Source organism: Lycorma delicatula, chromosome 10 (assembly GCF_047948215.1).
Source record: "Lycorma delicatula isolate Av1 chromosome 10, ASM4794821v1, whole genome shotgun sequence".
In the NCBI taxonomy this organism is placed as follows: domain Eukaryota; kingdom Metazoa; phylum Arthropoda; class Insecta; order Hemiptera; family Fulgoridae; genus Lycorma; species Lycorma delicatula.
The window spans coordinates 90,386,689-90,411,386 of record NC_134464.1 but is presented as its reverse complement, the minus strand read 5'-3'; the positions used below and the strand labels follow the sequence as shown (position 1 = coordinate 90,411,386).

The 24,698-nt window shown below is 30.9% G+C and overlaps 1 protein-coding gene across 1 annotated transcript in view; it reads right to left on the bottom strand.

Annotated features, from left to right (window-relative positions):
- unc-5 overlaps nucleotides 1-24,698 on the bottom strand; it is a 789,148-nt gene that overhangs the window by 125,948 nt on the left and 638,502 nt on the right. The window contains exon 8 of the mRNA XM_075377583.1: nucleotides 3,493-3,657. Within this exon, the coding sequence (XP_075233698.1) occupies nucleotides 3,493-3,657 (165 nt within the window). The remainder of the gene's footprint in view (nucleotides 1-3,492; nucleotides 3,658-24,698) is intronic.

Here is a 24,698-nt window from a genome sequence, read left to right as displayed (position 1 = left end):
AATAATAATTATAATAAATTACAATTTTAAACCTACAGAATTGAATTTAAAATTATATAGCAAAAGATAAATTCTAAGTAATGAAAAAAGTTAAATAAATATGAAATATGGGAAAAAGGGATCCTTTTCAGTATGTTCACTAAATTGTAATTCGAGCGTGAAAATGACGCTGAAGAGAGCATATGAAGAACCGATGGGAAGAGAAAGCAGAAATGGAAGAAAGAAAGAGCAGTTGTTGCATTTTAAAACAAGTAGAGAAAAAAGGGTAGAGAAAAACGAATAGTAGGTGATGAATGCTGGGATTTAAGAAATGAGGCTCTCTTCAAGCAGAAGGGTTGTTGAATAACGCATTCTAGTGGACGTTGCCAGCATCTGGCATAAGACCGTTATGTTATGATTTAGAGGAACCGGGGGAAAACCTAACCAGCCATCCCTTCCTCATCTTATCCCTAGGGGAACGGATCGGGAACGAAATGAAGGGAACAGCTCCTAAGACCGACTATAGCTTCCCTACTCGCCGTTCATTGATACCCCAGTTAGACGCCCCAGTAACCGTGGAGGATTATCTAGTTAGTTCCCTTTCAAACGCATTATGTATGCCGAGTAGTATTTCGCACTCAATCTTTTATTTTTACATTTACTTTTCAACGATATTTATTTTAACGCTTTCAAATAACGTTGAAAATATTTCCGATGTAATATTTAAAGCTCGTAAGCTTTATCTTATAAATAATATTATTAAGGAATATCCTCCTAGAATTTAAATAAAAACTAAAGCGCTAACCGACAAATTACGATTTATTACATTATTTATATCGATAAGATTTATTTCGCCGACTGTTTTCTCATACACTAAGCGGAAAAATACACGAAAACACCTCCCGAAGAGCTTATGTTAACTATATAAACATAACAGAGATTATATATTTTATTACAACTGGAGTGTATTTTTGTATAAATGTATAAAAGCAACACGTATAACAAAATAACGTATATATTTAGTAAGAAGTTTGTTTTACCTTATATTAACATTAGTAATGTTAATATAACCTGTTTTGCAAACCTTACGCAGCAATGGTCCGGAATACGAAATTATAGTAATCGGGTAGGATGAAAACATATTTGATTCCACACTATAAATACTGTAGACATAAAAGGATGAAATATGTACAGGATAGAATTAACATATCTAATATTGGCTACAACATTAATCTATTTTTTATGTTTCCATCTGCATTTCATTCTAAATAGTATCCCACGAAACAAACGATTTGTTTTCTATTTATTAATCTATTCATTAATACATTTTTTATGTTTCCATTAATTAATTTATTAATCTATTCATTAATCTATTTTTTATGTTTCCATCTGCATTTCATTCTAAATAGTGTCCCACGAAGCAACAGAGTTTTACTGGTGAAAAAAATGAAAAACATTCATATGAACATAGGTGTGAAACGCTTTGTTACAGCTAGTGAAAGATTTCGAATGGATTTAAGCTCTTCTAATAAAAAGAAAAGCTTTTTTATTACTACAATTTTTGGGACCCAAATTAAGGAGTAAAGTTGGTGGTTTCTTATGGAAAGCCACCGGAAATATTTTACGTCAGGCAGAGTAACTGAGGGTTTTATTCTGTTACCATTTATAATTACATGTTTTTTTATATTAAGAATAATGTTTATTAGGCACAAGAAAAATAATACGATTTTCTATCTATTTTTTGTCTGTTTTGCTTCAATAAAAAAACGACTTTTAGAAGTTTTTTTTAATATTTTTTATTAACTATATTTTCATTAATTTTCTTCAAATTAACACTCAACAATTTTTGATAGTAAATCTTTCGTGTATTTATTAGTCATTTAACAAAGGTATTTTACTAAAAACCTAAAACAAACTTCATTCTGGACATCGAATTTTGGGTGTTAAGTAGGTTATCATAAAAACTACAGTTCTGAGACCTATTTTATCCTATTTCCCAGCTGAAATTATTTAAGAAACCACTAACTTTATGGTTTAATAACTAGATAACAAGTCATTAAACCGTATTTGAAAATTCTGTCTATCAAATTCTATGCATTATCTCACACAAACCCAGGAATAATTTTTGTGCATTTCTTAACGTTTCATATCTCTAAGATTAATAAAAAGGTGATTTTTAAAAGAAATACTATATTTTACTCTTGTTGTAGAATATAATTTTCAAACTGACGGGAAAATTAACATTAAAATTTTTATAAGATAAACTAAAAAAATATAAAAATTACAAAATTTTTATTTTAAGTATTGAATTTAGTTTTTATATTTAAAAAAAATCTTCTGAAAAAAATACTTATTACGATCTGAAAGTGATAATTTTTGAAATCTAATTCTATTTTATTTTTTGAAATCAAGAAACTAATCGGTAAGAAGATCCAAGTTTTTACATGAATGGGGCAAGGGTCACGTCCTCCCTCATAACGAAAGAACAGCTGTGTGGAATAAGAGCTTTTCTAGTATATATAAATATGTATTTATATATATATAACTATATATGAATAAAAATATTAATTTTTTCTTCTTTAGATAATTTTATAAAAGAACGTAATAATTATTAATATTAAATAACTGAATAATTATTCATTTAAGATAGATTTATAAATAATGAGGACATTATTAATCTTCATTTTTATTATATTAACAACATACTTGCATCAACACGTATCTCTCATCATTTTGAATTCAAATAAATTAAACTATATTTCTTCAGATGTATTTTTTTTTACCGACTGAACAACACGTGAGGCAACATTTTGCATTTATTACTCTTTCTTCAGGGTGTTTTCTTTCCTTGTATTCAAATAGTTCATTCTTTCCCTTTGTTTCTGCCTTCTCTATTTTTTAACCAGATGTTGTTAGTTTCTTTTTTCTTCTCTTGGAACTCTTAAAATCTTGTACCGGTTTTCTGAAGGTTGTTCTATCTAGTACTATTTTTTCAGATATTGTGGTTTATTTATTCATTTATTATTTGTTTTATAGGAAACTCAAAAAAACCGTTTCTTGTATAGAAATAAACTTTTTTTTGAGTAATTTTGTTAATATTAATAAATTTTCTTTGAAAGATTTATGAGATTATATGCAGTTATTAAAATACAAAACAGATTTTACTGAAACGAATAAAGTAATAAAACTTCCAACTTTCTGATAATAAAACTGATCTTTTGTAAAGATATTTTAAACAAATTTCATAGATTATACAAATTAACGAACTTTTACTACTAATAAATAAAAAATTTCTGTTTAATTCAAACATTATTAAATTTATTTTATTAGGTTTAAGTAATTATTTATTCAGTATAATTATATTTAATTTCAAATTAACGAAAAATTTTTGAGATAGCCAATCATCGATAATAAAAAAATTAAAAATTTTTAAATTTTAATTATGATAATCTATTGTAAGGCAATAAAATCTTACAAAAAAAATATATATATATAGTGCATTATTATTAATACCTGGACACATTCCACCAGTGCAATTGGATGTAGAAGAATCTTTTCCGAAACAAAATTTTCCTCCATTGCTTGGTGGTGGATTGGTGCAAGTTCGTTTTCTATGATGTCTACAGTCTGCACCACAAGGTGACCAGCTAGACCATGCTGTCCAGCGTCCGTCAACAGCTGTAAAAAAAAATAAATAATAAAATACTTATTACAAATCGTATAAATTATTACGAGTTAAAAATATAGTGATGAAACTAGCGAGTTGTGTGTGTGTGTATGTATGTATGTATGCTTATGTATGTATATATATATATATATATATATACATTTTTTTTTTGTCTTCAGTCATTTGACTGGCTTGATGCAGCTCTCCAAGATCCCCTATCTAGTGCTAGTCGTTTCATTTCAGTATACCCTCTACATCCTGCATCCCTAACAATTTGTTTTACATATTCCAAACGTGGCCTGCCTACACAATTTTTTCCTTCTACCTGTCCTTCCAATATTAAAGCGACTATTTCAGGATGCCTTAGTATGTGGCCTATAAGTCTGTCTCTTCTTTTAACTGTATTTTTATAGTTAAAAAAAGAGACAGACTTTTTTATATATAAATGTATATTTTTAAATATACATTTATGTATATAAAAATGTTAAGTTCGTTTGTGTACGGCTTCAAAAACTCAAAATGTTCTACACCGATTGAGCTCAAATTTTAGCACGATATATAACCCGCATCAAAGATTGTTTTCATCTATTTTTAATAAATCTGTCTATTTATTTTTAATTTGTACATTTTTAATTTGGAAATGTAAACAAAGGAAAACCAATCAGATCAATGTAAGATGGCCGCTGTCAAACACAACGACCAAATTTCTTTGAATTATATTTAACAGCTAAAACATTTGTATTTTATAAAATAAAAAAAAAACACGATAAAAAAATTTTTGCACGATATATAACCCACATCAAAGATTGTTTTTATCTATTTTTAATAAATCTATCTATCTATTTTTAATTTGTACAGTTTTTTAATAAATAAGAGGCTAATAAATCAGATGGAAATGCAAACAAAGGAAAACCAATCAGATCAATGCAAGATGGCCGCTGTCAAACACAACGACCAATCACAAAGAGCTCGTATGGCCATTGCCAATGTAAACAAAGTCACAACTGATTAAGAAGCAAATTTCTTTGAATTATATTTAACAGCTAAAACATTTGTATTTTATTAAAAAAAAAACAAAAAAAACACCAAAACAAAAAGAAAAGCCACCTGCGGACAACCGCAGTCGTTGTTACAAACATTTTCGTTAGGAGCCGAATAAAAACACGACTTACCAATATGGCGTTGTGTGTCAAACCAAATTGATACGGACTATAATTACTTTTAATACTCGAAACCCTTTGCAATGATTGAACATTAACTTAAACCTCTTCAAAAATTATTCCTTTTGAACTAAGCCGCATTTTGATATCATTGTTTTTCTATAACACGGCTGGAATTCTTTTCGTTTAATGATAAGTTGCGTTGTCCAAGACAATAACCGAATTCTCTTCCAAAGGACATAATACACCGCTAAACTATTTCTAAATAATTCAAATTCGTGTAATTTTTTTACGAATCGCGTTGTTATCAAAATCTCGCGTTTTTCTCAATTGAACTGCGGGGTTTTGTTTTCTTTGGAGACCGTAATTCATTAGTAGATTCATACTCGAGAATCACGTTGTACACTGAAGCAGCACTACTTCTACTTACGTTAGCAGTTTATTAACATCGGAAATCAACGCCGTTTGATTATTCTGTAATTTGTAAGCATTACTCTGCTTTTGTAAGCATTTAAAATTATGTGTTTTTTCGCACGACTTAAAGGTTTTTTTTCGCAGCCCACAAATCTTTATATATAAAAATGTTAAGTTCGTTTGTGTACGCTTCAAAAACTCAAAATGTTCTGCACCGATTAAGCCCAAATTTTAGCACGATATATAACCCGCATCAAAGATTGTTTTTATCTATTTTTCGCATCAGTCACATACCCGCGACCGCGAGAAAACAGTTTTTTTAACGGTCAGTTGTGTACCAGTGACCGCGCCATCTGCCGGAAACGAGGGGAACACTCGCCATACTAGCTAACGATAACCGCAGTCACATGTGAAACAATACCTGTTCCCAATTACATTGTTTATTAAAAAAAACAAAACAAAAACATATCCACTTGCATCTGATTCAGATTATTATACAATCTGAATTAAATATTCACTTTAATCGAGGTACTTTTGTGTGATCGTGTCGTGATTGAGCTGCGCCTTTCACCAAGCTCTGAATTTATTAGAAAACGACCAACAGTGGGATATATGTATTAATGACGCGTGCAACACTGCACATCCAAACCAAATTCGCGCATTATTCGCAATTGTATTGACCGCTTGCTTCCCTTCATCTCCCACAGAGTTATGGAAAAGATATCGATCGCATATGGCTAAGGATATTTTGCATAGAGTACGCCTAGAAAATACCAATATGACCGTGGAATTTACGGAAGGCATTTACAACGAAGCATTGATAAATATTGAAGACAAGTGCTTAGCTATTGCAAATAAAGTTCTTAGTCAATTGGGAATGCCAGCACCCACCCGAGCTGCGATTGCTTCATTTGATGTGGATTTACGCCGTGAAAAGAGTTACAACATCGATGATCTTCAGTCATATGTCCAATCAAACATTCCCAAATTAACGCGTGAACAGAAAGGCATTTATGATCGCATAATGCAAATGATAAATGACGGAGTTGGGGGGACCTTCTTCTTGGATGCGCCAGGAGGAACTGGGAAAACATTCCTCATTAGATTGATTCTAGCAACGGTTCGATCAAAAAATGACAATTATCCTGTTGCGGAATATTAATCGGCCAAAACTCTGCAACGGCACGCGACTTGGAGTTAAGAAATTGAAAAAAAAAAAAATGAATAACATAATGGAAGCAACGATTTTAACGGGGCCTTTCAAAGGTGAAGATGTCCTCATTCCTCGAATACCCATAATCCCGACCCATACACCATTTTAATTTAAAAGATTGCAATTCCCTATTCGATTGGCATTTGCAATCACAATCAATAAAGCTCAAGGTCAATATTTAGAATTGTGTGGTTTAGATTTAGATGCGGATTGCTTCTCACATGGGCAACTGTATGTTGCGTGTTCCCGAGTCGGCAAACCAGATAGCCTTTATATCTACGCAGACAGTGGAAAAACAAAAAAATATTGTACGAGTATATCCACAAGTATTGCAAAATTAAACTTCTATGAAACGTATGCTTTGTTTTGATTCTCATTTCTCATCCATGCAACCACAATGTGCCACAGCGAAGCGTGGCGGGTAGAGCTAGTACATATATAAAGTTTAACAACTCAATAATTATTTAAAAAAATTTCCGTGATCTTGAGAAACCACTTCATTACACAAGTTAAACTTTTAAAAACTGAATGCTTTCCCTTCGACTACTTTTTAACCTAACGCGATTTTAAATTAAAAAAATGTGCCTTACTAACTGCCTAAGAACGATTTTCTTCTTGTCCTCGTTCAGTTTGGATATTTTTGAATCAACAGGTTTTTTTTAAATAGCTAAGTAATAGCTATTTAAATCAAAAATGATTATAAAAAAAAAACAAAAAACGATTATTAGGACCTGAATGAATTGATATTTGTAAATAATAACGTGATTAAAAATTTCGTACCAGAACGTACAACGTACAATAACTCAAACAAGAAAATTATTAGCAGGAATATTAACTTATGAACAAAGATCCACAATACAGTCTATTTAATGTTACTTTATCTTTGGTTCTTTTTCCTGTTTAGCCTCCGATAATAACCTTTCAGACAATACTTCAGAGGATAAATGAGGATGATATGTATGAGTGAATACAAAGTGTAGTCTTGTACAGTCTCAGATCGACCATTCCTGAGATGTGTGGTTAATTGAAACCCAACCACCAAAGAAAACCGGTATCCACGATCTAGTATTCAAATCCCCGACTTTACTAGGACTTGAACGCTGAAACTCGACGTCTGTATGTACGCATGTATCTCACGTAATTCAAAAAAGATTAACTGTAAGATGTTGAAATTTTGGATTTAGGAATGTTGTAACATCTAGTAGTACAACTCCCCTATTGATTGCAATCGACTGAGCCAAAAGTGTCCAAAATAAGTCCAAAATCCAAATTATTTTGATTTTTGACTTTTTCTAAAGTGCAGTTTAAGTGGTTTCTTAAGAAATAAGTGGTACTTATTTCATTGGTTCCTGAGGTATAGCCATATAAAAGTTTAATTAATGAAAAATATTTTGATCTTACATGGGAAAGCCTCCATTTTTTAACTTTTTTTAAAAAATATATTGATTTACAATAATTATTAACCTCTGATTGTAAAAACGTTTTATATTAAATAATAATTCAATAACAACAATAAAATTTAAAAAAAATATCAGAAGTTATTAATGAAATAAAATTTTATGTATTTTTCATTTTAAAAAATTGTGTATATGTAATTTAATAGGCGTACAAGGAAGTCATGTGATGTTCACATCAGATTTTCAGATTTTTTTTAAAATAACGGTTTACCAATATAATAGTAATTTTTACTTTTGCCAATAATATCGATACTATAAGTTATCAGTTCTTTTATTTTAAAAAAAATCAATCCTGATTAAATAGGTCTTAATTTAAATTTTATTTAATGAAACTGTTTAATTTTACTACGTATACTACCTAAAGAAAAGGAAAAAAAATGTTGCTACGTTGCCTAAAGATTGTTTGCAGGCGTACTGGATTAAAAGACAGTATCGCTGATATATTTTTATATATTCACCTATGTTGAATTTACGAGTATAATTTTTTAAGGTGGTTATCAATTACAGTAATCTTTGGTTTTATTGTTTATATCTTTTTGGCAAAATTCAATTTTCTTATGAAATAAAAGCGACATATTTTATTTAATACATAATTTTATTTAATTACATATATATTTAATAAATTATATCACAGGCAAATATACACAGGCTGAATTATATTATATTATAATATTAGTTATATTTTAATTTTAGTTTGGATGAGGACTGAATTATTTTTTAGAGTATGAAAAATGATAAGAAAGATCGTGATTTGTCCTGAACAAAGGCAGAGCGTGGTGGAAAACCGAAATCATATATTATATATATTACACTGTTATATAAATTTATATATATAAAACAAAAATAATATGTATATAATGAAATATATATATATATATATATATACTGTGGTATTTAATACAGACTAAAGATTCGTACAGGAAATGTAATCCATTTAATTTACTTTTTCTTTAGTACCACAAATCTTACGTAAGAAATATATGAACCCTAGTTGTCCCTGCTAAGTTACATTATTACGATGGTTTCCAATGATAATAAATAAAATTAAATATCTCTTAGAAGCACACAATTAACCCTCTTCTCTCAGTGATTAATCGACAACCATTTTTAATTAAATACTTATAAAAAGGAAACACATATTACACAACCAAATCGATCACAATAAATTATTAATAAATAAACGCAAACAAACCTATTTTAATTAATACTGTATAAATTATAAACGAAAAAATACTTTATAACAGAAAAAGAGTTGTAATTATAAATATGTGAAATGTCTTTTTTTAATTTTTTTTTTTGAATCAAGAACAAAGGAATAAATAAGTATAATATCGTTTAGAAATTTGAAACGAAGCTATTTCTTTTGTTTCGTTGTATATACGCTTACTAAAATTTAATTAAAATTAAGCAGGTATTAAATTGAAATATGATTCTAGTTAATGAATTTTACGTAACCATTGTCGGTTCATGATTATAGCAGCAGGAATAAATACGCAAGGTGTTGCGGTACAATGAATGGAAGAATGAGGGAAAGTGGATTGCTGCGGGTGGGGGAGCGTGAAAATACAATACAGACCATTTATCTTGCGGTCACTATAATTAATGTTTTAACCGATGATTGCAATGAACGAACAAATGAATCGGTGAATACAATATAAGGTCGGATATGCTAAGAAGAGGTTTCGTTGTTATCTGGTTTTTACCTTTGCACAGTAGGTATGTACGCAAGCATATCTCCCCTTACATAAAGCAGGTAGCACTAGTAGCTCTCGCTGGAAACAACAACAGAAATCCAGGCAAGAAGAAAATGCATTAAATCCCACCCGGGATCGCATTAATTGAATCATTTGTTTCCGGTTGTTTAAGGATACCGAATGTTAAATGTCTTCCTATCTTATACAATTCCCGTCAACCCCCGTTCTTCCTTTCCCCCTTACTAAAAAACAAAACCTATCCGAAATAGTAACAACAAAACAACCCTACTCCTAACCCTTCTCTTTTACATTTAGAACGAGGACTCTTCTCCACCCATCCACCCGACGGTGTGGATACTTCATTCAATGTAATAGAACCGTGGCAAAAACCCTTAAATAGTATTACTAGTTTACCCTTATCCAACAGCAACACTACCATACAATAATACTATACTATATTGAAACGCTACACTATACACTACTGTTACGAGTAAACTCCCATTTCAAAACCCTCGAAAAATAGAAAAAAATTCTTTCTTCCCCTTTGCGAATGAACAAACGAACTAACCATCCCGCTCGACAATACAATATAATTCTAAACAAATTGCACACCGCGTTCCGTTTTTTTAAATGGAATATTATTTAACCGCACCACGTAAACCACATTCTTTAATTAGGGACGATTTAATGCTTTTAATTTTAAAAAAATACGAAAAAATCATCACAAATTAGCTGTTGTGGATGAAAAAAATAAATACTTTCCTACTTTTATCATTTTTTTTATTATTTTATTTTTAATACTATTATTTTTAATGTTATATAAGGTTAATTAAAAAAATAAATAAACAAAACAACTAAACTATATAAATAATTACAGTTACAAAAAAAAAAAAAAGGATTAAAAATACTTTTAAAGTACACTTTTTCTCAAATCAATCTCTTATTGTATGTTATTTACTACTATAGTAGGATGTATACATTTTTATTTAAATTTATAAATACTTTAAAACTTTAAAAATATCACTGTAAATATAATTATATTACCGATTAGTAAATAATCTTGAAATACACGCTGAAGAAAGAAAATAAAATAAAATTTATCGATGTTGAAAAAAGTATTATTAACATGGAACTAAATATAACGTTTAAATTTTAAGGTAAATATACATCACATATTGAGAAAGAAAAGTACTTTTTAATATTAGTAGGTAAAAAAACGTTTGGAATCTACCTTATTCAATAGGAATACAGAATAGAGAAAAGAAAAGTAATATTTTAATGCAGAATAACATTAAAACGAAGGAATAAATAAATATGACATTATCTTCTAAGCTGAAAAAATTTTGCAATAAATATAAAATGGCTTCAATATTAGTAGAAAAATTAATGGATGTGGAAAAAAGTAAGGCGATAGTATAAAGAGTCAAAGGCCTTAGCTCTTACTTTTCCGTCTAGATAGTGCTATAGCTCTAGAAGGGAAAGTATTGTAATCAGGCCAATTCGGGCATATGCGGTTTTCACCGCATCTTGATGTTTTGACAGCTAACGTAACCAGAAAAGTAAAAAAAAAAACACCGGATGGAATTCTTCCGGATGTTAATGTTCGTATGTATATGTATTCGGATTTAGCCTCAAATCACCTTATATCTCCAAAAGTATTGGTCGATTTTGACCAAACGTGGTCGGATTACTTCTATATATGAGGCATTGATACCGTTAAATTTTCAACTTAAAAGGTCAAGGAGGTGAGCAAGGTCATCCTCAGTATCACGACATTTTGCCTAATTAAGGTCATATTTTTCTTAGGCACAAACAATTAAAAAAAATAGCTACATTTTCAAAAAAAAATTCTTTGCAAAATCACATACCCCCAAAAAATGCTTTTTTAGTGTCCTGCTATGTTGTGTCGTCACAGGTGAATAATAGAATTAAATAAATTAATTATATTTAAGAGTGTAAAAAAGTAACTCTCTGTCCGGCTGGGTTTCGAACTCGATCGCCCGATTGACTCGGTATCTGGTGCGTTAAACCTCGCGGCTATACCATTCTGCCGACCGCACATGTGAAATTTCTTCTATGTAAGTTGTAAAATTACATTAGTTTAATTACTGTCGACCACCACACGCGAATTAAATACGGTATCCGTGCGCGCTTTAGTTGGAATCATTGAATTAAATAAACGAAAAGATATTCTTACTAAATAAAATGATAAATACGTTAAATTAAATTTTTTGCTTAAGCCGTGCATCAGAAACAATCCAGAATTGTAGGACTTTCACGGATCTCAGCTTTAGTCGCGTGACGGAGAAGCCCTATAACTGTTGTCAGCTTTTTTTGTACAAAGAATATTTGATGAATAATACAAAAAGATTAAGAAGTTATTACTAATCAGAAGAATTCTCATAGATAACTTAAAAAAATTACATATCAAACATAAATTTCGGAATTCGAAAAAAAAAACAATTATATGGACTCTAGAATTTCTTAAAAGAGTTATATAGAAAGAATTAAAAAGAAAAACAATCAAGAAAAACAAAGTTTTTGAAATATGTTATAAATAAAATTGTTGAACATTAGGAGATTCTAAAATAAATTTAAAAAAAACAAAAAAAACATTAAAATATTTTCCTAGAAAAATCTTCAAGTCGATGAATTATAAATTTAAATTAAACATCCAGCGTTAGTTAAATTAAAGTGTAGAAGATAAAAATCTGTACTTATAACAAAAATTAAAAAAAAATACAACCCACAAAAATAGAATCTAATATGAACAATAAAAATATACTTAAAAATGGAAAGGATTGTAGAAATGAATCAAATCAGTATAATTTTACAGATTTATATGACTACAACTACTTTATATCATTCCTTCCAACCGTTATTCATTAAATCATATACTACTAAACTCTTTCGCTACTAAATCCCATTGCGGACATAAATCTTTTATTCGAAGAACAAAATTTTGAAATTTTAATCGTAAAATTTAAATTAAAATAAAATAATGTAGTTTGTTTTCTTTAAACCGGTTTATAATTGAGCAAAGACAGGCTGTATAATTTAATAAATGTGCATTCTCTAAGTGTTATGTAAATAGGGAGATAAGGGACTACCGACTGTAAAGTGGTAAGTTATACAAGAAGATGACAAGTGACAAACGGTTTCATACTATTTAATCAATCTTACGTTCAAGAGGCACTGTGAAACAGATTCTCTTTAACAGACAGAGAGATACGAGAGAGACAGAGATAACGATAAAGAGAAATACGGGTATAAAGTAACAGCGGTAAAGAGAATACAGTAAATTACAGTTGAACAATAGTTTCAAAACTATTCAATCGCAGTTGAGAATCGATCGAGGAAAGTGACGTGTGAGGCTTTGGAAGCAGGCGTCGATACTTGACGGCAAATAAACCGCATTGATTACACCTCCATTAGAATATATCTATCTCTATTTAACGCTTCTACTTTCTCTTTCGGTTTCTCTCATCCGCTCTCGTTTACCGTTAAGATCCCTTGCAAATGAGACCTTCACCGCCGTCAGTATCGCTCATTTGCGACGCAGTTGATAAAGCATTATTTACATCTGGTCTCAACGCATTTATCCTTCGGAAGGCGGTTGTTATATACTCTCTCTCCCAACCCGTATTAACATACACACCCACCAAACACACACAATTACAATCAGAGTTGGTAGTACACAATAACTGCCCTTATCGATAATTAATATCTAATATTGTATAAGAATTAACAGCTATACCTCTGACTTTATATACAAATATGAAGAATTATTTAAAAAATATAAATTTAAAAAAAATTACAGGTTTTACGGTTAGAATAATCAGTAGGAAGTGAGGAATTATTTTAAAAAAACACTTTAAGTTATTTTAACGGTATTTATTATTATTTTTTGGCCTCAAATTTTATTTACAATCGGTTTCATTTATACAGAAACCAAGTAAATTAGATCACAACTCACATGAAGAGAAATTTCCATCGAAAACCCTCAAAGGAATATATATAAAAATTCATGTACAGTACACGTAAGAAAAGTCCAAAGAACAAAAAATAAATAAAAAAGTGAAAATAAATATAACAATGAAAAAACCTATGGAAGCTTGATTCCAAAAAAATCTTTCAAAGGAAAATCTTTTCAAAAAAAAAAAACAAAAAAAAACGATATTTGAAGTTGATTGACTTTATGATTGTTGAAAACTATTGGGAAAACAACTCTGTACCCAATTTAACAATAAAAGTTAATATAAAAAAATATTTTTAACCATGAGAAGGGTAAAGTATTCTCTTAAATATATATTATTGATAAAAGGTATGGTAAAAAAAGGATAAAAGTTGAAAATAAAACATTTTGAGTAAAGTTATAATTATATCTGTAGTAAGAAAAATGATAAATCTTATCAGGATCTGAACCCCACAAATCTCCCTTTTGTATTTTATCAAGTATAAAATATAAAAAAAGAAAATTATTTTTATAAAGATTACCAGATTGGAACTATTTAATTTTTTTTTAAAAATGGAGAAAAATTACTGATAACATCAGATTAAATTTTTCCCTATAAATTATTCTAAAAATAATAGGAAGAAAATAGTATGATAACGTTTTTAAAAGAAAGAGGGGTACATAAACACAGTCTTCGTATCAATATTTAATTTTTATCTTTATACATCATTAATACAATCAAAGATTATGAATAAAGAAATTTATTATCTATTTCAAGAGAGCACAACCTTCAAGCATAAGTTTAAATCTGAAAGGTTTTATAAAATAATCCTTGTTTCCAAAAATGGAAAACCATTCAAATAGGATCATGCGATTAATCGGTTAATCCTAAATATGCAAAATTATTCCGCAATTAATTCCGATACAGATATTTTTTATTAACATATAAACTACACGGTTTTGCGTTTTACTTTTTTAGAAATTTTAACGGTACCAAAAAACGAAGATATCTAAAAAGAGAAACGTTAAATTTCAGTTCACACATATAGGTAGGTGGTCCTAGTGATAGCTTGTCAATAGACGTATCGTGTCAGAGAGAGGGGGAGGAAGAAAGACAATTGATCAGAAACAGAGAATCCCCGTGGAAAGTGTGTTTGATTGTTTATATAGAAGAAGGGGATATCACAGCAGGATTTAAGCCCTAACATTTTACGTCAACATTCCATTTTAAAATGGCAACAACTAATACTAATGCAGAGTTAAAATGGATGTAGTAGGCAACGGTTAGAGAGACAAGGGGCGAAGCGTATTGGAATTCCCACAATCAAACAACGGTAAAATTACAAACTCCTGTATACCAGAGAATTCTCTTCTCCTATACCATATTATTTTTTCTCTCTTCTCTTTCCTAATACACAACCACTCCTCTTTTTTATCCTCCTATCTCAACTTTTGTTAAAAAAAAAGGAAAACCAGAATTCAACTAACACCCTATATATCCTCCTAACGAAACAAAACAGAGAGAGTCGGCTTCGTGTCTGAAATATCCCGCTGATGAATCAAGCTACATGAAAACAATGTCGATGTGCTGTCTATTGATTGACACCGTTTTCTCTCTTCCTGTATTTGGTTTTTATTTTCATCGTTAACAAAAATAATTATTTTCCAATGGAATAGGAATCAAACAAGTATATAACATAAAATTATGACTTGCTACAAGGAATTCTTATCTCAATAACAGATATGAACTACATATGATACATTTTGTGAATATTTTTATTATTCTTTGTTGTAGTTTTTTAAACTGCATCAAACTAATAAAGTCATTAGCAACTGTGTTGACTCGTTAAGTTTTTTCACACTAGTTGGGAATCGAACACAGGACATGTGGTGTAACATGTAATCATGCTACTACACATAAATCAGCATGAAGGTCTATAAATATTTCAGCTTTTCTTTTATTAAATATATCTGCTTTCAAAAAAAAATCACAAAAGCTTTTATTATGTACAATCAACTTGCGCATAGAATGTTTATTCAAAAAAAACTGACCACACAGATTATTTAATTCAATGATTCTAACTACAGCGCATTATTCTATTTAATTAGCGCGAGTGTGGCGGTACTAGCGGCGACGATCAGCACTAAGTAAACTAATGTAATTTCAAACCTTACATAGAACAAATTTCGCTTGTACGGTCGGTAGACTGGTGTAGTCGCGAAAACGCGCCGGCTACCGAATCGACCGGGCCATCGAAACAAGACAAAGTTACTTGTTTTTACACTTTAAATATTATTAATTTATTTGATTCTACCGCTCACCTGTGACGTCACAACACAGCAGAAGTTAATAGCATTTTGGGGGGGTTGAAGTGCGATTTCGCAAATATTTTTATTGTTATTTTTTTAATCGCTAAGAAATGTTCCTAAGAAAAAATATGACCTAAATCAGGCGAAATCTCGAGATACTGAGGGTGACCTTGTTTACAGCCTTACTCCCTGACCTAAAAAGTTAAAAAACTAATGGCATCAATGTCCCGTATATAGAAGTAATCCGACCAAGTTTCGTCAAAATCGGTCCAGCAGTCCTGGAAATATAAGGTAATTTAGTCGTTTCATGGGCTGCTGCGGTGAGGGCTGGGACTTGAGTATCAAGATCCAAGAGTATCCCACTAATGATACGCTTGGATATAAGGAACGCTTTCGGTTCGGTACCTAGACCAGCTATATTGAGGGCACTTCAAAGAATGAATATAAGCGAGTACATAGTGACACAAGTAGCCAGCTATCTATCCGAGAGGCGGACTGAAATTAATACGGTGGATGGTGTGGTAAGTCATCAGATCTTCGGTGGAGTCCCGCAGGGGTCTGTACTCGGACCCCTACTTTGGAACATCTTTTATGATGAAATTTTCCGACTTCAATTCCCGCCGGGGGTGAATGTCGTAGGATACGCGGACGACATCTCGCTGCTAGTGGAGGCCAGTACCTTAGATGAACTGGAGGACAAGGGGAATGTTACTGAAGTGTAAGGGAGAATGAATGGCTCGTCAACAACAGTTTGGAAATCTCTCCTTCCAAATGCAAGACTATCCTCTTCACTAGTAGGAGGAAACTCAGCAAATTAAATCTGCGCCTGAGAGGAGAGGAGAGGCAATTGGCAAGGTGGAAAGTGCTAAATATCTAAGGGTGTTACTGGATAAACACCTCAAATACTCCAGTCATGTCGCCATGATCTGCAACAGAATGGAAACAACAATCCGTGCCTTGCGAGGCCTCTTTGCGGGACAAGGAATTGCACGTGCGTCGAAGAGGCGACTTATCACCGACGACGTGATAACGTCGTCTCTGTTGTACGCCGCCCCGGTATGGGCTGATGCGGTTAATGTCCAGCTCAATAGAAGAAAACTAACTAGCAGTCATAGGAAGTCGCTTCTGGGGGTAGTTTCGGGGTCCGAACGTTGACGTATGATGCACTATGCGTGCTTTCTTTGGTGCCCCCGATAGAACTGCAGATTAAAGGATGAAAAACTAAGGGCGTCCGGTGTAGTCAAGTATGAGGCCAATTCTATAATACGGGAACAATGGAAAGTGACATGGGCGGGTTCAGCAGTGGCCGCATGGACCAGAATTATCCCGGACCAGGATGCTTGGCTAGATCGCTCTCATGGCGAATTAGATTACCACACAATGCAACTCATGTCTGGACATGGTGTGTTTGAACAATACCTGCATAGGTTTGGCAGGAGAGAGTCACCCATCTGCTGTTACTGCGATGCGGTTGACGATGCCGAACACACTATTTTCGTGTGAGGACGATGGGAGGAACATCGTATAAATGCAGGACTGATGCATACCCGACCGGAGCAGCTCTCGGAGTGGCTCTTGGCTATGTCCGGAAACCGGCTTAATTTTGCAATATTTGCAAGAGCAGTCCTCAGAATAGAATAAGATGATGCAAGACGACTGGGATACTGAGGGTTTTAGTTTACAGCTGGGCTGGGCGGACAGCCCCGTTCCTGAGGGCTCACATGCCCTGTTGTGTGGGTTCTCGTGATGGAGCGGGGACTTCCGGGGTCTGGTAGGTGTGAATTAATGAAAAGACCGAGATCCGGCCGGCGGTGTAGGTTCCCGGATACGCTTTGGCGGCTTCGGATCCTGCGCCGTCGGTTTGAGGCTGACAAAAGGAAAAAAAGACCCCCCCCCCTCTCACGACGGCATACCCGGGTCTGGTTTCATCCGTCGAAGATTAGAGGCAGGCAATTAAAAGATCCGGAAAGGACACGTCCCCGAGTCGAGTATACTTAATTGGATCTCCGGCTCGGGGATGTAGGGGAAAAAAGATAGTTTTTATAGTTGTTGCTTCCAGAAAAAAAATTTTCTTATCCATATCTGATAAATAAATGTAAAAATTAACGTTTATCAATAAAATTGAAGTGATTGTGGAAAAAGAAATTGATTCCCATTAAAATATGTGTCTAATACTGCAAAATATTTACCTCAAAATACGAATTTTTTTAAATGAAATAAATGATGTATACTGCCTATCGCCTGCGTATAATATTAAAAACGATAAATAAAAATATTTAAAACGAAACCGTTTAAAAACTAAATGAATAAAAAAGAGACATTCCTATTGACCTAAAAGATAAAAAAAAACCTGTTAAAATGTATTTTTATAAACGAATCATAATCTAACCAAAAAAGAAAAAAATACATTTTTTCCCGAAACAAGTTGGTGTAAAAATTTTATAAATAAAAATGGAAAAGTAAAAACCATAAAATAAAATTACAAAATTTGATTACATATATATATATATATATATATATATATATATATATATATAAAATAAGCCATGAATTTTAGGAAAAATTATGTGAAAATTTAGAAATAATTCCATACACAAAACAGAAGAAAAAAGCGTCCAATAAAAATTTGTAGTCATTTATTTGTATATATTGCTTCTTAACCTTCAATAACTTCTTATCTGAATGAAATATTAAATCTAAATCTAATAAAAAAGTGTTGTAAATTAACTTTAAATATTATACCAAAAATAGAAAAAAATACATTTTAATAATGGAGGCAATTTAAAATTTTAAACACCAAATTACTTAAAACTTATTATTTTTTAAGATTTTGTTTCTGTATTACTTTATTTACAATAATTTACTGAACAATGAAACTATTAGTAAATTGTACGGAGTAATAATGATATAAAAGGAAGGCGTCCTGTGATACCTCCAGACTATATAAAGGTTTAAATACAATATAGTACAATAAAAAAATACTAAGAATAAAAATCTAACTAAGAAAACAAAGTACAAAGAAAACAATACAAAGTACAAACAATTCGAAAATTAACTGTTACGAGCAAGAGAAAAGTTAAATGGTAACATAACATAGGTATTGAGAACAATAAAATTAAACGGTAACAAAACAGAACAAGCAATCGTGCGTAAAAAAAACTTCGCAAATCATACATCAGAGAAAAAATCTTATGTGGACAACACGTGACTTCCTTGTCCGCCTATTAAATTACATATATACATTTTTTTTTAAATGAAAAGTATATAAAATTTTATTTCATTGATACCTTCTGATATTTTTTCATATTTTCTTTTTTTATTATTATTATTATTATTATTGAATAATTATTTATTGTAATTTTTTTGTACAATAAGTGGTTAATAATGCTTAATAATAAATCAATATATTTAAATTCAAAAAAAAAAGGAGATGAAGTTGGATTTGAACCGATGTACCTTCCCCTTTTAAGATCCAAATTTCATTTGGCTATAACTCAGAAATAAGTACCACTTATGATATATCGTTGAAAAGCTCTCAATGAGTGCTTATTACTGCAATAAGAAAAAATCCAAATACAATTTTTTTTGGATTTTGGGCTTTTTTGAATACTTTTGGTCCAGTCGATTGCAATCAAAATGGTAGGTGCACAACTAGATGTTACAACAGTCCTAAATCCAAAATTTCAACATCCTACGGCTAATCGTTTTCGAGTTATACGAGATACATACGTACTTACGTACGTACATACGTCAAGCCGAAACTAGTCAAAATATATTCAGGGATGGTCAAAATGAATATTCCGTTGAAATCTAAAAATAGAAATTTTTCTCGATTACAATACTTCCTTTATTTCGTACAAGGAAGTAAAAAGACATAACAATTAACAGTGGTCACGTATAAGAAACAAATTCAAAATCATGAAAAACGTAAAGAATTCATAAACAACAAAACAAAAGAATTTATATTGCTAAATTAAAATAATGCGTAAATAGTGTCAGCAAAAATTTCAGTAACAAAAGCAGGATACTCAACGCACAACATTCTATAGATCCAATATATGCAACGTCTTTGTCGTCAAAGAAATTTCAAGATTAAAAAAAATTTTAACGGTTAATAAAATGAATTAATAAGTAAATCAGATATAGAAACTTTTTTGACAAATAAATATATTAAAATAGTTTTAGTGCTTTACATATATAAGAGATGGAAAAACGTATTTATTTTGAAAAAAAAAGTAGAGTGTACTTTATAGCAAACAGTCAAGAACTTGTCAAATAATAAAAATAAAACGCAGCTTGTTTTTTACCGTTTGATTTTTATACGTCGTTTTCGTTTTTTTCTTTTAATTTAGTAAATATACACACACTGCAATGGATTTTTAAAATTTCATTTACCTTTAAATTAATTGTTTTATATATATAAAAAAATATTTTTCCCTTTTACTCAGCAAAAGCAGTATATTTACTGAAAAAATAAGCTACTTAAATATTGTTAAATAATTCGAAATTTACACAAGTCTTGATGTATTTTTATTTATTATAATCAAATCATAAAATATTACATTAATCAAGTAAAAATAAAAAAAAAGTATGCGAGTAATATGTTAACGTATCGAGTTTACATTAATTACGTTATAGATATGTGTATTGGATATAAATTAAAAGAAAGGTAAATATTCCACGGATTTTGGGTACAGGATTAATACACGTGATTGATATGTAGTTAATATGAGATTAAAATATTAGCGTACAACATACAGTAACGTCTCTAGTATCAAAGCAATCAAATTAAAATAACAGAGATTTTGATTGTAAAAATAACTGTGACTTCAGCTTTTAAGTAACAGCAATATTATTACTGCATTAATACAGCTGCTGCAAGCCAAATGAGGTAAAACAAACAGTCTCAAGTATTTCAAAAGTTTCTTGAAGAACATACAAACTTATATATTTTAATGAAATATAAGTCTGCAAGTAGAAGCGTTCGAAGTGAAACCAAAAATTAGGGGAAAAAAATTATGGAAAGAATTCAAACATCGTTTCAAATCACCTTAGCCTTTTACTAAGCAGAGGGTAAGTAAGATTACCGAAGAATCAAAAATTGTATTCGTTGTTACTTTTCAGACACTTAACGGTATTATAAGGAATAAACAGTGGATATTATTACGGTTTAATATATAAATTACTAGTGGACCCGCTATTGCCAAAATGTATAAATAAATAGTCTTAAACTTCTTTTAATAAATTTAATGTCGTGGAATATATCGAGAAATGGTCTATTAACGATTACCATTGCCTATATCGATCGTTGTCTATGTCAATATCGACTTCTTCAGACAGGTATTAAGGGATTAAATATTATGGAACTAACATGAAAACACTCTAAACTGTGAAATTTTCAGCGAAATCGGTTAATTAGTTTTTGGGTTATTAGGGCAAACACAAAACGAAGATTGTCTTTTTTTATTTATATAGATAAACGTTTACAAGATATTTCTTTGCAGACCGACGTTTCTTTGTTTTTTAAGATCCTTAAAAGACAAATCTGGTTATTACTTTATCCTAGCCGGAGTTTCTTAAACGTCCATTTCAAGTCCTATATTCTTTATATTATTCATATCAAAGACTGTAACCTCTAAAATACTACGATTCTTCCCGAATAAAAAGATTTTTCTCATGTTTCATAAAATCAACAGAGGCAATAAATTCAACCGAGCAATGGCCGGAGAATAAGAGTTACAAATAAATCACAAAAAAATTACTTAATTTGAGATCTGTACACTGTCCAATTATAAATATTTACAATACAGTAAATTAAAGTTTCTAACACAATATATTATTTACGACTCATAATTTACCAGCGTCTCATTTAGACAACTGACATAACTTACATAAAGACTTTTTTGGACATGTAAATTGCAAGATTTGATAGAATGCAAACCACCCATTTAAAACAAATTAATACTTAGTTTGGCAGAATGCACTTCACTTGCATCAATACTCATGGGGTACACTTCGCTAATAAGACCGATTTTTTATCCTTCGGAAGTTGTCATAATCTACATTGAATAAAATTGAAAGACGTCAATCAATATCTATAAGAACCATGCATCACATCTTTAACGTATTATGTATCAAATTAAATTGAAATATCAGTTAAACGGTAATGTAGTAAGGACCTAATTACGATCTACACTACGTAATTATGCCAGGAAACTGAACGCAAGTTACAAACTATAAATATTTTAAAATATGTATAAACTGTTAAAAAATGATAAAATTATTGAATTTTATAATTTAAATGACTAAACATTATTAAAAAATTTTAATTTATAAAATCAGTTCGGTTTATCATGGTTTATAGATTTAAAATTTTTATTAATTTTTGTCGCTGAATTTTTTTTTGCCTCGGTTTACAACCAGTTCCACGTACAGAGAAACCATAAATAAACTGGATTACAAAACAATAACACGAAGAAAGGTTTCCGTTGAAACTCCTCAAAGGAAATACATATAAGCAGTGTTATAGAAGTAAGAAAAGTAGCATACAGTGATTAAGATATAAACAGGACTATGAATAAAATAACAAGAAATAGTAAAAAGAAATAAGGATCCAACACGTGAAGTCGTTTCAGCCCTCTAACGTCCTCCTCGTTTTTGCACAGTACGTTCACAGCTATATGGTTTTCATGGTTGTTTAGCATTCATTTGTACTTAGAACTGAATTGTCGAACCTCCTCATGAAGATATGGTAATTCTAGATAGTCATGGATCTCAGAGTTTCTCGCAAACCACTGTGCTTCCGCTATGCTCATGATTATATGTTCTGGAAGCCATGAATAATATCGAATGTTGCTTCTACATGTCGTATCCCAGAGTTGGATACCGTAGGTCGACTCCAAAAGTACTTTGTATAACAACTGTCTGCTGGAGAATAATAACTGTGATCTCTTACATAGTAATCTTTAAATGTAATGTTCAGCCGTTTTCTTTTTTCTTTCGCATGACTTTTCCATGTCCAGATAAACACATACGTACATGTCCATGTACGTATGTGTTTGACAGGTATAGATATTACAAAAGAAAGGAAAGAAGAAATTATACACAGTTTATATCTATTTTAACACCATTCTAAATTATTTATGAGAAAATAAGTCACATTTTCTATAAAGAAAGAATAAAAAAATTAATAATAAAAAGTAAAAGAAAATACCTAAGAAGATAAAAATTGTCATTTTAATTTTAAAGAAACAAAAAGAAAAATTAAAGGTAAAAACTTCCAAAATTCATTAGCGAATAAGAAAAAAAATATCACTAAGTCACGCAACATGTCGTAAGCTGAACAGAAAGCGAAAACTGAACGGTGCACGAGCATGGGCGGTTTTACAAGAGGATAACGAATGACAAAATGTAATGTTGGGAGGAAAGAAAAGGAGGTGTGTCGCCGCAATCAATTCTAGCAGAATGAACAGGAAATTAAAACCATTGTTTTTCTGACTCACGTTTATATTTTCTTTCTCGTTTCTTTAACTCGTACCCTCTTTCATGAACATCTCACGATTATAAAAATATAACTAGAATAAATGTCATCACATTCAAGCAAAAATATATTTAAAAAGATTGTAATTTTTTTAATTCTTTCTACACGAACTTTACTAGCACTTCACATTTCATGTAAATAGGAAGTAACACTAACAAATTATGTTACAAATTATCGAATTACTTAATCTTTATATATATATATAACCATTTACGTCGCAGCTTCCCCCGTGCTGCATGGTTACTTGCGTTTCCCGTCGCGGTTAGGGGATATTTAGCAGGCCAGAACTCGCTTTGATCGCCTTTCCCATCTAGCAAGGGACTCTGTCCACGGGACCATTCTGTGTTTATTAACTTATGCTTGCAAGAATAATAGTGACAGATAAAAATTAATGTCCGATCTATTTGTAAAAACTATTAGTGTTCTGTAATTTGTTCTCAGCAAAGTTTGGTTAGTACAGGACCCAAAATTATGAAAGATATGAAGAATGCAAATTTCAAAACGGTCGGCCTTCATCTTAAAAATATTAATTATAACTGGTTGCCCTTAGTACGGGTAAAAATATGTTTTTCTCGGTTTTTAGCGCTATCCGACAAGTAAAACTAGGAAGGTGACCGTACTTAGTTTTTCTTATTTTTTCAACTTTTTAATTACTTTTATTTTATGTTTTTTCCTTAAATAACCGGAGGCAGGTGCAAACAGTCGCTTCGCACATACCGTAACAGTAGGCTGAGCCGCCGAGCCGTACAACGTCGCATCCCTTAAAAAATCGAAATTCAGAACACCCGAAGATGGTTTTTTAGATATTTATGTGAAGAGTATTTGTAAGCCCAAATCTAGTGAATATTTTTTTCAATACAGTTGGAAATGGGGAAAATTTATAATCACTGTTCAAAATTTATTATCATTCTTCAACTCTTTCAAGGTCGAATTTAGAAAAAATTGGAAACTGGTTTTTAAATATTGACAGATGATTATATATACCAAACATTATGTCAATATCTTCGTTCGTTACAGAGAACCTAAGAAAATAGCGGGTTTTAAAAAAAAATCAAAGATTCTTTGATTCTCTGAACTAGGAATTTAAAAAATTCAAAAAGTAATTTTTAGATATTCACATGACGATACACACACCAAAAATCAAGTTGATATGTTCACTTGCTATCGATAAATTAAAAAAAAAAAAAAAAAACAGTATTACATTGTTACTCTATTTTAACCCATTAAACTAGGAAATTCGAAAAAGATTTTTCTTAGTGTGCACTTACATCTTAAGAACGTATATACTACAAATTTCCATCAATTTATC